Raw genomic sequence first — 16,532 nt, forward strand, 5'->3', positions numbered from 1 at the left:
TGAAGGATGAATCAATGTCACATATAATGGCATAAAAACAAAAAAAGAGAGACTTATGCATTTTTCCTGCCAATTAGTGGGCGTTTTCAACAATCAGAATGTACAGGCACCTTATCAAGCAGGTGATTGTGCCACGTTGCAACAAGCTGGTTATCGTCAATTATTTTATTGATGTATGATCAAGCAGCAGCATTTATGATCAGGTTGGCTAGTTTTGATGGCCGCCTGCATTATTTAATTGCTTTGTTTCATGACATTTATTCTCCAATGGTAGCTTGTCTCCATTACTCATCTTCCAAGTGTTGGTGAGAGAGATCCCACTCAAGAAGATACATCGACAGCCCTTGTACATCTGCCCTCTTCATTTCAACACTCATTGACTACAGATTTCTATGTTATTTTGTCTCTTTTCTCTCTCACTTTCTCTCGTGTTCATTGTCTTTTAGTCTTAGCAATACACTTCCGCATTCGCTGCACTCTAACATGGTATCAAAGTAGTATAGAAGGACTGAGTGATCATAGGCAGACCTGATCGGGAAGGGTGATCACAAAGACAGTGTGTACACATGTTTCACAGATAACAGAGAGAAGATTGGCATGGATGCATAAGCCCATCCATGGTTTTGCAGCATTGGTACATCCAGTCTACAAGTCACCAACAATCATGGATGATGGAGAGCTCCGTTTGGACCAGCTTGCATATTTGACTCGTATGGTCCCTATGGATGACGACAATCCAATGTTGGAGGAGCTAGGATGCTATGCAGATCAGAGAGGGCATGTGGCATTTACTTCTCCCACTTGTTGGAGGAGAAAGTCACTTGTGAAACCTCTCTTTTGGTGGCAAAACTTTAGATACACATTGGAAACTCTTCAACCCTTGGCCACCAAAGTCCTTGCTCAAGATTGCTCTTCGAGTACATATGAGAAAAAATGGAGTGTCTATTCTCTCATTTACAGGAAATTCGTGATCGGCTGAGCACAGGACAATAAGAGCATGGATAGTCCAAAGCACTAACTTACATATGATGAGGACTATGATGAGCATGGATAGTCCAAAGCAAATAAACACTTAACCATGAAATTTAATTTTTTTTGTTTTAAAAATTATGCTTTACAATTTAGTATTTACAATCTTATATGCATTGTGTAGGTGAATGTTCATACATTCAAGTTGATAGGTGATACTATTCCAAGTATACATCAAGAGATAGATGGGAAGAAGATGATCTTTGCAGAGCTCTATAGAAAGCTTATAGCAACAAATACTCCTGACACTCCTAGTTAGCATGCTCATAGGTGAGGATTTCAAGTAGGTGGCAACAATGGCATGGTCATTCAGCACCTTTCCACATCGAGAAGATGTGGTTTGAGTGACTTGCAAACATATGTGTAGCAGAGCTCTAGTAGCTTCCATTCTGTCATGAGGACGAGTATTTTTCAAACCTCACTTAACATGTGGATTAATTTTTAATCACATGGTTAAGTAAATGTTGCACATGTGAGGTGTAATTGGGGTTAGAGTAAATATACAAGTTCGAGACCTGAGAAAATCACAAGATGTCAAAGAAAAAAGTTGTTGTAAGTTATGCCACATAGGTACTTGGTGGTATCTAGTGCTAGTTGTTGGCCTAGGTCATTCATTTGGCCATAAGTGTCAATTGGTGACACTAGAGAAGTGGTGTTTAATGGTACCTAATGTCAATCTAAAGGTCAAAGATGGCACAAAGATACTCCAGAATGGAAGTTGCCTAGCCAATTTAATTATTGGCCCGTTAGATTATATTTCTAGACATCGAAATAGTTATTAGATTAACTTTTAGTGAATCTATGGCTGTAAATAAATGAGGGTCACATTGCAAAGTGAATCTATGGCTGTAAATAAATGAGGGTCACATTGCAAGGGACTGTCCCAATAGCCAGCAAGCTGAAAATCAAAAAATCAAGAAGATTCTAAAGGAAAGAAGCCCAAAACATCAATGGGATTGGTACCAATGTTGTTAGTAATCATCCCAATAATGATGCTACTGAGTTGTACAGAGCATGGGGCAAAATTAGGAATCAGCATGCATGGATTTTCTTTGATGATGATGCACGAGCCAACTTCATCTCTATTGACATGACAGCCCATCTAGGCATCAAACTGGATGAGATGGAACCCATGGGGGAAGTTGGAATGGCATGAAAAGGCCATGCAGAGCTTGTCATACCACTCATTAGAAAGCTTTGGCTGCATATACAGGGATATGTGGATAGCAAAGAGTTCTTCATTGCTCCACTTCAGGGTTGTGATGAATTACTTGGTATGCCATGGTATCACCGTATGCATGTACTGATTGATTCTCATGGAAAAAATATCACTATTCAGCATAAGGAAAAGGCACTTATGCATTAATGTAAAGGTGAAAGTAAATCTGTCCCTGTTGTATCTGAAACTGTCATTTCTAAAGTAATGAAAAATCATCTTTAACGTACTTGGTTTTCACTGAGAATAAAGATGATTGTAAGAATGTTGCAAATATGCCTAAGTTAAGGATCGCATATCATTTCTGAAAATGTATGTTGATTGCTTCTCTTAGTCACTTCCAAGGCAGCTATCGCCTGAAAGGTTGAAAGATCATGGTATAGATATTATCCCTAGAAGTAGCCCACCTAATAATAAGCCATCTTATAAAGTGAGTGCAACCTAGCAAGAAGAGATTATGAGTCAGGTAAATGAGCTGTTAGAAAAAGAGTTGCTCATCTCCTTTTTGTTCTCCATGATGGAGCCTGATGGAGTTGAGAGTGAATGCGACAGATAACACACACAGAGTGTAGAGAGCAGTAGAAAGGAGAGTGAGCACGACACCTTTGATGTTCGATACAAAAGACTAGTGTACCTCTTTAGGTTTTAGATAGATATATATGAAAGTACAAATGTGCTAAGGGTGTATTCACACCTGTGCACATATAAAAGGCATGATGACCCTTTATTCCCAACAACCTCCCACCTAAAGGCAATGTGCCTTAAGAGGAGAAAAGAATCAGCTAAGCCCAGGTATACAAAGCTAAAATACATATACCTATCAAACTCCCATCATGTGTCGGCAATGAACATACCACTCTACTGAAAGACTCTTCGTGAAAAGATCTGCAAGATTCTCATCTGTATGCACTTTGACAAGCTCAATGCTCGTACTGTCAAGTATATCTCTAATGAAGTGATACTTCATCTATATGTGCTTCATCTTTGCATGAAAGACAGGATTCCATGCTAGCATGATAGCACTCTAACTATCACAATGGAGAACAGGTAACTCTGTAATGCCAAGCTCTCCCACCGGACGTGAAAGCCATAAAGCCTCCTTGCATGCCTCAATGGCAGCCACATACTTTGTCTCTGTAGTAAACAATGCAACACACTTTTGTAGCCTAGAGATCCAAGAGACTGCTCCTCCTGTGAAGGTAAACACATATCTAGAAGTAGACTTTCTGCAATCCGCATAACCAGCATAGTCTGCATCCGTAAAGCCAACGACAGATGCCTTTTGCTTTCCAAAGCAGATGCACAATTTCTTTGTGCCTTTGAGATATCTCATAATACCTTTCACTACTTCCCAATGCTTTTTACCAGGGTTCGCCATGTATTTGCTAGCCACTCCCACTGCAAAGGCAATGTCAGGACGTGTAGCAACCATAGCATACATCAAACTGCCAATAGCTAAAGCATATGGTATCTTGGCCATTTCAGCCTTCTCATCATCAGATGTAGGGCTGTCCTCTGCACTGATTTCACATATAGAGGCAATGGAACCCAATTGTTTTTCCCCCCTCCATATTGAAACGCTGCAAAACATTGGAGATATATTCCTGCTAAGATAGATAGAGTAATCCTTCTGACCTATCTCTGAGTATTCGCATGCCAAGAATGTGATTTGCATCACCAAGATCCTTCATGTCAAAGCTGCCATGAAGACTTTGCTTCAGTGAGTTCAAGACATGAGTATCCTTGCCATTAATCAACCTCTCATCAACATACAAAACCAAGATAATCGAGCTACCATCTGCTGCCTTCTTGGTGTACAAGCAGTGATCCACTTGACTTCTATGAAAACCTTGAGACTACATAAATGTATCAAACTTATGACACAATTATCTTGGTACTTATTTCAGCCCATACAAACTCCTTTTGAGTTTACATACCATCTTCTCTTTTCCTTTTGCCACAAACCCTTTAGGCTGTTGCATATATGTCTTCATGCAAATCACCATATAAGAATGCAGTCTTTACATCCATCTGTATGAGCTCCATATCTTCAGCTGCAACCAAGCCCAAAATGGTTCTCAATGTAGTCATCTTGACTATAGGAGAGAAAATCTCATCAAAGTCAACTCCATCTTCTTGCTTTTCGTAACCAATCTTGCTCTGTACTTTGGCGAGGAACAAAAAGTGACCTTCATCTTGTTAACCCATTTGCATGAAAGGGTTTTCTACCCTTTAGGCAACTGCACCAAGTTCCAAGTGTCATTTTTCTCAAGAGAGTCCATCTCTGACAACATGGCTTCATACAATTTCTCGTTGTCCTATCTGTCCATTGCTTCCTTGAAGCAAGACGGTTCACCATAGTCTCTCAACATGACATAATCAACCATATTGTTTGCACCAGGAACGAATCTATCAGGTTGTCTAGTAGCCCTAGACAATCTCCTAACCCAATGATCATTGTTTGCTAGCTGTTGAGCCTGCAAATTTCCATTGTCAGCTTGTTGTCCTGGCATTTTAGCTTACAAATCAGCATTAACAGCTTGTTATCCTAGCTGTTCTTACACATCCAGTGGCTCATCATTATGGGCAATAGCTAGCTGATCATTTCCACCATTATTTTCTGCATTTGCAGGTTCATTTACAGCAGGTATTTGCTATTGTACAGCGGGCACATTTGCTGTCCAAAAGGTATTTCTTCCTTGAATACAACCTTACGAACCTCCTTGGTCTTTTCTGGCTGTTTATGCATGCGATCTTCCTGGAAGATAACATCATTGCTGTGTACTATTTTCCTTTTCTCGGGATCCCATAATCTATAACCTATTTCACCCTCGTCACCATATCCTAGGAAAATGCATTTACAGGACTTTGGCTCAAGTTTGTTGTGTTCTTCTTTACGAATGTGCACAAAAGCCTCGCAGCCAAACACTTTCAGGTGAGCATATGAAGGTGGCTTGCCCGACCACGCTTCCTGAGGGATCCCCCCTTCGGAGCAAGGCTGTAGAAAGACTAAGAGATGAAAAAGAATGTTGAAGAGAGAGAAAATTCAGACTTTCTTCGTGAAGAACTAAAGAAAATCTACCATTTACTGCTGTTTCTTGTCTCAACAGCTTGTAGATGCAAAGAACTCAAGAAAATCAGTCATTTACTGCTACTGCTCTGTCTCAACAGCTTGGAAATGTTGTCACCTACTATTAATTGGTCTTCTCTTGCCCCTGGCTGTCTCAGAGGGTCCTCCAATGGCTACAAATCAAACCAGCAGCATTTCCTCCCTCTCTCTTACAAGCTAAATGCACTAAAAATGCCTCTCTCCAACCTCTAAAGACGTTTTTTTAGTGCAATGCCACTTGTCAAAAATGCAGTTATCTTTTGAGCTTCGGCTCTGGTATATCAACTTTTCTCCTCATAGCATGATTCAATGCATCATCACCGTGTTCTTGTGTTTCTGAGTTTCTCGTCTCTCAATATTTGTCATACACACATTGTGTTTCTCCCCGCAAACCCTATTGTCTCTCTAGTTTCTTAATTAGTTTTTGTTGACAAAGCTTTTCTTACAGTCCCTTTTTTGTTCTAGTTTTCGGCCTAAGAGGGTGTGTTGAGCTACAAATGCATTAGCAACTAATTAGCTCTTTTGAACAGCCCCAAAACTCAAATGTCACTTTACTTTCATTAAAAAAGAAATGCATTCTTAAAGAGTTTCTACGTCCCATAAGCAATATCCTAATTTGAACAGCCCCAAAACTCAAATGTTACTTTCATTAAAAAAGAAACGCATTCCTAAAGAGTTTCTACATCCCATAAGCAATATCCTAATTTGGGAGGATGGTGGATCCTTCTACATGTTAGAATTTGCCAATTCTATGGGTAGTGCCCAATGTAATTCGTGTGAAGTGTCAATGTAAGGTGTGTACACCTAGTGTCTTAGAAACTTAAAGTAGTGACACTAGGCTCTAGAGTAAAATAAACCTAACTCTATTAGTTGGTGGAAAGCTGGTTAGGTCAACCCTTGACCTAAACATAAGTTGTACTTTCACTCTATTTTCGATTCTAGCAAGTATACTCTTCTCTTTTTGCTTCAGCTCACTCTCTTGCTGTCATTGTCTCTCCTCTCTCTCTCTCCATAGATGGCTACCATTTTCCAACATTTGGTATCACAGCAACTTGTACGTGCGGATTCCGTTCAGCCACCGTCAACCGGTGCCATCCCACCCAAGGTCCTACTGCTGCCAGCTTGGTTCTCAACTCGAGGAAGAGTTTTCAGCTGCTGTGAGGTGGTGATGAACTGGAGCAAGAGCTGTAGCTGAGCCGTCTCTTGTCTACTCTAGATTTGTCCATCAACTCCAAATCTGTCCATTTGCTCCACATCTGTCCAGCTCAGTCATCTGCTCCAGATTTGCTATTTTCAGCCTGCGCGCAGCCTTGCATGCAATCCAACACGCAATCCCACACGCAGCCCTGCATGCAGCCCAAGGAACTGCTATTTTGGAAGAGTTGCTGTTGTTTTCAGCTATGCCAGCCGTTTCCTCAACTCTGCCCGCCATTTTCTCAGTCCTACCTACCAATTTCTGCAACTCCTAAAAAGTGCAGAAACCCTAATTTTCAAATTTGGAGTTTTCTCGAAATTTCTAGAATTTCCAATCTTTTTCAGCCATCTCTTCTCAAATCTCAGCTCGCGCTACCCAAAAATTTGAGACTTTTGCTAATTTTGCTCCCAGAGTTCGAATTGACAACCAATTCAAAGAAATTTCTCAATTTATTGGACATTCCCACCAAAAATTTGGGGCTTTTGCCCAATTGGAGGCCCTTTGTGCAAATTGTTACCAAACTCATAGACATTGCGCAATTTCTTCCACATTGGCCCAAGAAAATTTGGGGCTTTTCAATTTTTTAGATCCGACGCACATCACGAGGCAGATTTCGGCTACTCTTCACTGCTGACACACATCCCGAGGCAACATTTCTGCAAAAAATCCAGTTGTAAGGTACAATTTTCTTCAATTTCTTTGAAATTTTAGAAAGAAATTTGGGTCTTTTGCCCAACATGCACTCCAAGGCAAGCAAAAAACAATACGGCAGCATTTAATTGTTGTTACAATTAGATTGGGCAGAGAATTTTGGGAAAATTTAGTAAATTTTAGTAAGAATCAGCATTAAGTTGCTGTATTTTGTACTTTTGTGGGTACACATTTTGAGGCGGGTGTGATACAGCAATATAGTGCTGTAATTTACTGGCTAAGTGCTAATTTGGGTGGCATTGTACACACTTTGGCATTTGAGTGACAATTTGGTACTTGTTTCTTAATCCCGTGGAGGATTTTGGTACTCTGAGTAGTATACTCTATACGTCAGCATTGAAGTATTTGGCTGCAGATTTTTGTCTATCATTGACAGCATGGCACATCAGAGGAATAATGATTAGAGCAACATCCTTGGTGTACTCACTCAGGAGAACAAACTTGATGGCTCAAACTACCCACTGTGGAGTTTTATGGTCCGTAACCTTCTTGTGGCAAAAGACTTGTGGGACTATGTTACAGGTGATTTGCAGCAACCAGGAGGTCTTGCACCTCAGACACCTCAACGTAACACTCGAGGATAGGTTGTTGGTGCAGCTGGTGGTAGTATCGGTGTTGCTTGTGCTACTACCCCTCCTATCAAGGATCTGAGGAAACGGGACTCAAAAGATACACAAGCACTTTCTTTGATTGCCTTGTCAATGAAAAGGGCAATTATTCCACACATTCGGTCTTATAAGACCCCAAAATCAACATGGGATGTACTTGAGCGTATGTTTGCAGCGCGCAATGAGGCCAGGATATCCTATCTCCGCAAAGAGTTGGCCAATGTGACCATGGATGAAGGTGATAGCATGATAGAGCACCTTACTCACATACACGATTTGCGTGAGCAGCTACTCAATGTTGATGAGGTCATTCAAGATGTTGAATTGGTAAACATCACACTGAACTCTTTTCCAGAGTCATATCTTGGTTTCCACACCTCTTTGATGTTGTCTTTGAGGAGGGGGCAGCAGCCCCTTACATTTGTGGAGTTGGAAGGCCTCTTGCTGCAAGAGGAACAAACTCCGAAGAATGTGGCATTGTGTTCAGGTGATGTGGCTATGCTTTCCAAGTTCAAATGCAAAGGAAAAGTCAAGAAAAATGTAAAGAGTCAACAAAAGGGTGATGCAGGACAGCCACCAAATAAGGTTGTCCAAGACACAGAAAAGACTAAAAAGAAGGGGAAATGTCATTTTTGCAAGAAGCCCGGTCACTATATCAATGAATGCAGAAAGAGATTGGCCAAAGACAAGAAAAAGAACTCCGGTTTAGCTACCCAAGAAACATCAGCCAACAAATCTATTGATGATGATACTTCAGCCAACTTTGTAAAGGAGGACTATGCATTTCTCACATGCAATTATGATTCTTCAATGGCTGATTCAGCATTTAATGCTGCTGAAATGCAACAAACATGGTATTCTGACAGTGGGGCGTCAAAGCACATCACTTCCAAGAAGTGTTTGTTTACCTCTTTGCATTCAGCCCCTGCTAGGAAGCGTGTTACATGTGCGAACAGCAGCAGTTATGATGTATGTGGCATTGGGACAATCACTATTACTGCTGCAGATAGTTGTGATTTCATGCTTCTAGATATCTTATTTGTACCTAGCATTACAAAGAACTTGTTGTCTATCTTTGCTTTTAATAAGTGTGGCTTTCGGGTCATCTTTGAGAATGACAAATGCATTGTTAGAGACAGAGAGATGGATTATGCACTTAGGCTGTCCGGCACCCTACATAAGGGTCTATTTTTGTTGGATACATATGACAAACAGTCTCATGATGCTTTAGCAGTCACTACTCTTTCGCCCGCTATGCAAAATACGGAGCTATGGCATGCCTGCTATGGACACATGAGCTTTGGGAGTTTGGTGACCCTTCAGAGGTGTCATATGATAGATGTATCGCCTCCAATGGAGACTCCACCTCCTCATACATGTGAGGGATGTATTTTGGGCAAGATGCATAGGTTTGCCTTCAAAAAGGATGGTGCAATGCGTGCTGTCCGAAAAATGCAGCTTATTCACTCTGATGTTTGTGATCCCATGAGGACACGTGCACTTGGAGGTCATCAATACTTTGTTACATTTGTTGATGACTACTCTCAATATACATGGGTGTATCGGCTGAAGGCAAAATCCGATGTGTTCATGCATTTCAAACATCTTGTTGCAAAGCTTGAAGCTGAAATTGACTTAAAAGTGCAAACACTTCGCACAGATAGAGGGGGGGAGTACACGTCTCGTGCTTTTGAGACATATTTGCTTGATCATGGCATTACGCATCAAGCCATTGTTAGAATGACTCCTTAGCAAAATGGTGTTGCTGAAAGGAAGATTTTGACTCTTATGGAGATGACTCATTGTATGCTAAAAAGCAAGGGGCTACCTCATAAATTTTGGCTAGAAGGCCTTCAGTGTGCAAGTCATGTGTTGAATCGTGCACCCACTAAGACACTGAAGACGATCACACACCATTTGAAGCTTGGCATAGCAAGAAACCCAAAGTAGACTACTTTCGGGTATTTGGTTGCATAGCATGTTCCGAAAGAGCTTCATGGGAAGCTTGATGACAAGGCTTAAAAGGCATATTTATTGGCTACAGTTCGGAGAGCAAGGGCTATCGCTTGTATGACCCGCGCACGAAGAAAGTCTTTGTCAATAGGGATGTCCTATTTGCTGAAAATGCTACATTTTCACATGATCAGTTTCAAATGCCAACCACCCATGACATTGATGATGTCTTTGAGGGTCTTTTGCCACTTACTTTGGAGTCTATGCCTGCTGTAAATGGCAGGACAGACTTAATACAGCAAGTTGTTGCTGCACCATATGCTCCCGAACAGCAGGGTATCAATGATGGTTTGCCACATACAGTGGAAGAAGCAGTACAGCATGAAAGGGCTGCTATAAATGCAGCCAAAACAGTCCCAAGATGGCTGTTACAAAATGTCCAGGAGAGTAAAATGGATCCTCCTATGCCTTAACACGCTAAAAGGGTTGCCAAAAATGCAGCAAATGATGCAGGGGAGGCACATTTAATTGATTTTACGGAAGTAGATGATTGTGATGAGCATGTGTTTATGAGCTCACTATTGGATGATGATGAGCCTACTTCCTTGGACGAAGCTCAGCAAGATGTGCATTGGATGCAGGCCATGCAGGATGAGTTAAACTCTATTGCCACTAACTCTACATGGGATCTTGTGGATTTACCACCTGGAAAGAAGGCCATTGGTACAAAATGGATTTTTAAACTCAAACGCAAGGCTGATGGTACAATATACAAGTACAAAGCACAGTTGGTAACAAAAGGCTATGCACAGAAGAAGGGCATAGATCATAAAGAAACTTTTGCTCCTACATCCCGTATGAGTACGGTGAGATGTGTGACTGCTATGGCTACAAATTATGGCTGGAAAGTACATCAATTGGACATTAAGACAACATTCTTGAATGGGGATTTGCATGAGGATGTTTGTGTGTCACAACCTCCAAGGTTTGTGATTAAAGGGAAAGAGCACATGGTATGCAAGCTGCATAAAGCACTTTATGGTCTCAAACACGCTCCTCGTGCATGGTACTCCAAAATTGATGCTTATTTGGCTAACAAAGGGTTCAAAAATAGTCCAACTGTTCCCACTCTATACATTAAGAATGAGGGGGGGAACTTGCTAATTATCATTCTTTATGTAGATGACATGCTGCTCATTGGACCTTCAGAAGCAAAAATTGCAAATTTTAAGGCTGAATTAAAGCATGCATTTGCTATGTCAGATATGGGCTGCCTACACTATTATTTGGGGATTCAATTCACCCAAAATCAACATGGTATCATCACGTCACAGTCACAATATGTGGATAAGCTATTACATAGGTTTAGTATGCAAGATTGCAAACCTATGTACACTCCTATGGAGCCAGGCTTAAAGCTGTCTATGCATGATAGTGAAGAGATATCTGATGTTGCAATTTATAGCCAGGCTATTGGCTGTCTTATTTATCTTTGCAACATACGCTCTTACATTCAATATGCAATATCTTAGGTGAGTAGGTATATGCATAGCCCACGGACCATAATCGACAAGTTGTTAAGCGGATCTTCAAATATTTGCAAGGTACTCAGTCACATGCATTATTATTTCTTGGGGGGAGACTTGCACTTATGCTTACAATGATTCAAATTGGGCTGGTGATGCAAACACTAGGCAGTCTACTAGTGGACATTGTTTCTTTCTTGGCTGTTCATGCATTTCACGGCTAAGCAAGAAACAGCCTACAGTGGCTACCTTGTCTCGTGAGGTTGAGTACAAGGCAGCCTTCACGGCAACAATGGAATGTGTATGGTTGCGCAGATTGTTAGCTAATGTACGTTTACCATTGGAGGGTCCTACATCCATTCTTTCTGATAGTCAGAGTGCTATTGCAGTAGCACGAAATCCTATGTTTCATGCTTGCACAAAACACATAGAGGTGCATTACCATTACGTCAGAGAGAGATGCTATGCAAGAGAGATTAGCTTGATGTATGTACCTACACAGAAAAATGTTGCAAACATTTTCACCAAGGCACTACCACGCGAGAAGTTTGAGGCTTTTCGAAAGTCCCTAAACTTGTTACCCTTGGGTGATTGATCATCCTTGTACTTCATCACATTGGCACTGCAAGGGGGTGTTAGAATTTGCCGATTCTATGGGCAGTGCCCAATGTAATTTCCAGCACTAGATTAGCTAGATGACATGTGTGTGTAATGAAGTCGATTAGACTTAGCTAGTACAATTAGACTAAGTGTTTTTACACTACTAGACTTAGGTTGTAGTATATTATACATTGTGTTAGTTAGAGTAAGTGTGATGAATAATAAAGAAGAAGAACATTGAGAGTTGTTTGCTCTCTTTTTCCCCTACCTCACTCTCATCTTTCTAACATTGGACATGCAAATGTGTAAAGGTTGAAATTAATGCAGTCCAAAGGATTGATTTACATGGTTACCTACTTTTAGAGTTGCAAAATTTCATACACTATGTGAAGCATCCCAGTTTGGTAAGTATGCAAGACAACCCTTTTTACATTGGTAGAGATCTGAGCAGAAATATACTTGATGTTATGCATACAAATGTTTGGAGGGACTACACAGAATTTATCTCTTGGTGGCAATAAATAATTTGTCATGTTTATTGATGATTTCACTTATTAAGGTGTCAATGTAAGGTGTGTACACCTAATGTCTTAGAAACTTAAAGTAGTGACACTAGGCTCTAGAGTAAAATAAACCTAACTCTAGTTAGTTGGTGGAAGGTTGGTTAGGTCAACCCTTGACCTAAACATAAGTTGTACTTTCACTCTATCTTTCATTCAAGCAAGTACAATTCTCTTTTTGCTTCAGCTCTCTCTTGCTGTTATTGTCTCTCCTCTCTCTCTCCATAGCTGGCTGCCATTTTCCAACACTGCATCTATAAATAGACAAGCTGCCCACCAACCAATTCATCCCTCTCTTGCAGCTCATGACTCTTCTGCATATTTCAGCCATCAGCCCACATCATTCAATGGCTGTCCGGCCCTCGCAACTCCCGCCACACCTCCCTTGCTACTGCCCGATGCTGCAGGATGCCCTGCTGTCCAGCATCGTGGTGATAGTTTCCAGCATGCAATTAGCTGCTGCATAGGCCACCCAGCACCTGATCACCCTCTACCAATTGTCATCCAGCTTCATATTAATGTAGGTGACTGACTACACACTCCTTTAGGCATTACACAGCTGTGTTACCAGTTCCAACCCTTAAGACTATTGTGTTTTTTGTCCCAGCTTGCTGCACTTCCACTTTCAGCTCCGATTGGTGGTTACAAACCTCAAGATCCATCTAATGTGGACATCACACTCCAACTACTCCCTCAGCCCGCTCCCGCAAGAGCCACCAGCTATTGGACAGCTCTGCCCTTGAGCATCTTGTACATTCTTTCCTTCATTTACAACATTCATTCATTCACTTCAAAGTTCTCTTTCTTCTCTATTTGTGTTTGTGTTTTTGCTTTTTGCGTTTTGTGTTTTGCGTTTTTGTATTATTGTCTGAGTTATTGCATTTTAGTTGTGTAAATTTTGTGTTTTCTCAATGCAAACCCTAGCATACCTTCAAGAGTGGTACAGTGTTGGAGGGAGATGCATAGTGTGCAGGTGGCCTAAAGCCTAAACATTGATCAAAAACAATATGTGCTAACACTAAACACCTGAGTAGGTCTAAAGTAGGGTCCTAAAGTTAATGGATTCGAATTGAAATATGAACTTAAAGTGGGAGCATAGGGTGGGAATTGTGATTGTGAAATATCCACTCATATTCGACTAAAAAAGAAGAAAAATGAGTACCTTTTGGAGGATATCTTATCATAGAGTGTTCTTCAAATCCATTCAGGTACCAATCAAGGTCTCCGTGGTCACTTATGATCCGTTCTTGCATAATAGGAGCAATATAGACATGATCAGGATCACACAAAAAAGGATTGTACAAACTTGCCACCAAGCTTGATTATGACAAAGAATTTGGACTTAAAGCTGCATCTCAAGTGGTTTGGCTTCCCTCGATTGAAAGGTGATCGGTCTCATCACGTGAGTACCCCAACTAAGAAGCAACTTGTGAACGTGCATGAGATAAAGAAGAGTTGGGCTTTGGTGAATGATCGTTGGAAATAAGTAGATGATGATAATAGAGCATTTACCTCCGCATCAAGATCATAATGCCTTAACAAGGCCTCCATTGAAGGAGCGACTTGAGAAAACATCAAACAATCCCAAGATGGAGTGGTGTGAGCCATCATAAGTAACTACGAGATGTATAGTGTAGTCGAAAACAAACCAAGCAATCCATGACAGCCTCAAAATACTATTTAGAAGAGCAACAACTCTAATGCCATGTGGAGATATGCAAGGATTTGCAAAAGAAAACACAAAGTATAAGAGCATGACTGAAATGGTGAATAGTGGATGTTGGATGTCTAGTACAATTCTTTTTGCCAACTTTATGTAAAGTTATTTGGAGAACATCAAAGTTACCTAGCTTAAGCCTCTTATTGTAGGATTTTGGGCTTACTTGGCTGGCTACAAGGCCAAGTTCCTTGGTCTTTTTAGCACCCTAAAGTGTCGACATATAGATGCCAATGTATCTCACATTTCACATCAAGCATTGTTCTTGTCTTTCAATGTTTCTCACTCCATTTTTCTTGATCACCTTCAGATTGTCCTAATTCCATTTTTTGATCAAATGAATCGTGCTACCCTAACCACTTACGTGCTTTAAACTACAGTTTGGTATTGAACCCACACAACTCCACCTATGTTGTTCCACGACATATATGGAGGGGATGACAAGGCAGGCAACCTGAATTAGGTTGCTGTTTTTGCTCTATTGTATGGCTGAGTTATTTAAACTGACAGCTAGTCGAGTTTCTTAAACTAAGAGCTTGTCTAAGGGACAAGACGATTACCCTACTCACTTGGTAAATAAGGTATCTCTAGAGATGCCATATAAGCACTCCTACCACACAGCCTCTGACAAAGGTAGATGCATCTCGGAGAGTCATGTCTTAACTACAAGTATTACAAGCCTAGCAAGTGTAAAGAGCTAGAAATAGGAGGCATGCAAATGTATTGTGCTTGGTCCATTTCCAGTAATTTAGCAAACAGGCTGAATCCAAGGAGGTCAAGTGCATTAAAAAATGGCACAACATTTGACTCTTGCTCAAAAGCCCCTTTCTAAATCCTTCACAAATTTCTAGAATAGAATAAATATCACCCTAAAGGTCCATACCTTGCATAAAGACGGAACACAGTACATCCAACAATCTCTGCCCATTCTTGTTCTGTCGAAATTCGCCCAAGCACTTTATTTAACTCCGCTCTCTTACTCTCAAGGAAGAGTAGATCCTATATAACACACACAGTACACAGATCTGGTCACAACAGAAAGGAAATTATAACTTGCTTTATTTGAATCAAAGCCAAAAGTGTCATGTAAACACTACGAATTGCCTTGATCCGAACTTGGCAGATACAATACTTGTACATCACTAAATAGTACATGCTCCTCTGCTTTTGTGAGAGGTGCTTGAGACTCCACGGTCCAGAAACCTTTGGAAGGATAAGATTTTTTTCCACGAAGTGGTGCTACAGCCAGAGAAGATTGAGTCTGAAAATCAAAGAGAGTTTGTTTGTTGGAAGCAGTTGATTAGGAGGATAATTAAAGCTGACTGCAAGTTACAGATACATCCTTACGTACATGAACTTTCATGCATTCTCTTTTAAAAGACTGATATTATCTTTATTTCTATTGATTACATTTGCATCGTTATATGCATGCAACATAACCCACTTTAACTTTGAAAACCTGCATTAATATCAATATACAAAAATGACGACGCATTCGAGCAATCATATCGACGCTTTCAAGGAGACACATGCAGAAATAATTGTGCATTCTCTACATTATATACTAATATAAGAACAAAATCATGCATTTTCTCAGCAGGGGAGTTTGATAGCCTTGGCAGCGGCGGAGACCTTCAAGTGATGGCCCTGTTGTTCCTGTGCTGCCGCAAAAATGGCAGACCTGGCGTGATCAGGGATAGAAGAAGACGTGAGGTGACAGGAAGCATTGTTCTGTGATAGATAGGAAAGGGGCATAGCCAGAAGGCACAATGCGCAGGAGGCAGCTTTACAAGGGAGACTTGGCGTGCCGCCTTCTCAAGAGCAAGAAAGAGAAGAAGAAGCCGTTGATGATGGAGGACGATGCAGATGATGAGGCCAGTGATGACGATGGTGCTGTGTCCTTCGATGTGGTCGAGGCATCTCCTTTCGTAACTCGCTTTCTATTCCCATGCAGGTTTGAACTTTGGACTTTGGAGTTGCACCGAGTGTACGATCTGAAATTTTCTTTTGTTGGTTTTAATGATGTGCGCTTTGTGTCCAACGATCTTCCACTCATCGAGATCCACATTTTACAAGAATTCCCACTATAATTCCCACATTGTGAATTAGTATAACATAATGAGCTCTTGCTTGAGGGATCCCATACCTAGCTAGATGTAATGGCCCATGGCCCCCAATTGCACCTACCTAGTTATGAGGTGCTGCCCAAGCGGAAGATCATGATGTTGGAAAAGAGCTCCTTTTCCAACATGGAAAGTGTCAAAGACTTCTTGTTGTTGGGTTGCTTACAAAGCAAAGGATAGCATTG

The 16,532-nt window shown here is 40.9% G+C and overlaps 1 protein-coding gene across 5 annotated transcripts in view; it reads right to left on the reverse strand.

Annotated features, from left to right (window-relative positions):
* Positions 1–16,219, reverse strand: part of LOC148025282 (uncharacterized) — a 132,294-nt gene extending 116,075 nt beyond the window's left edge. For 4 of the 5 annotated variants that reach the window (XM_087692075.1, XM_087692073.1, XM_087692074.1 and 1 more), the window contains exons 1-3: positions 15,857–16,219; positions 15,357–15,485; positions 15,108–15,223 (exon numbers count right to left, since the gene is read on the reverse strand). In XM_087692075.1, the coding sequence (XP_087548201.1) occupies positions 15,108–15,223; positions 15,357–15,485; positions 15,857–15,979 (368 nt within the window). In that variant the 5' untranslated portion in view covers positions 15,980–16,219. The remainder of the gene's footprint in view (positions 1–15,107; positions 15,224–15,356; positions 15,486–15,856) is intronic. The other variant, XM_087692072.1, reaches the window with a different exon arrangement.
* Between the last annotated feature and the right edge of the window lie 313 nt (positions 16,220–16,532).

Source organism: Lygodium microphyllum, chromosome 14 (assembly GCF_053477565.2).
Source record: "Lygodium microphyllum isolate KBCC chromosome 14, Lygodium_microphyllum_v1.1.10, whole genome shotgun sequence".
Taxonomy (NCBI): domain Eukaryota; kingdom Viridiplantae; phylum Streptophyta; class Polypodiopsida; order Schizaeales; family Lygodiaceae; genus Lygodium; species Lygodium microphyllum.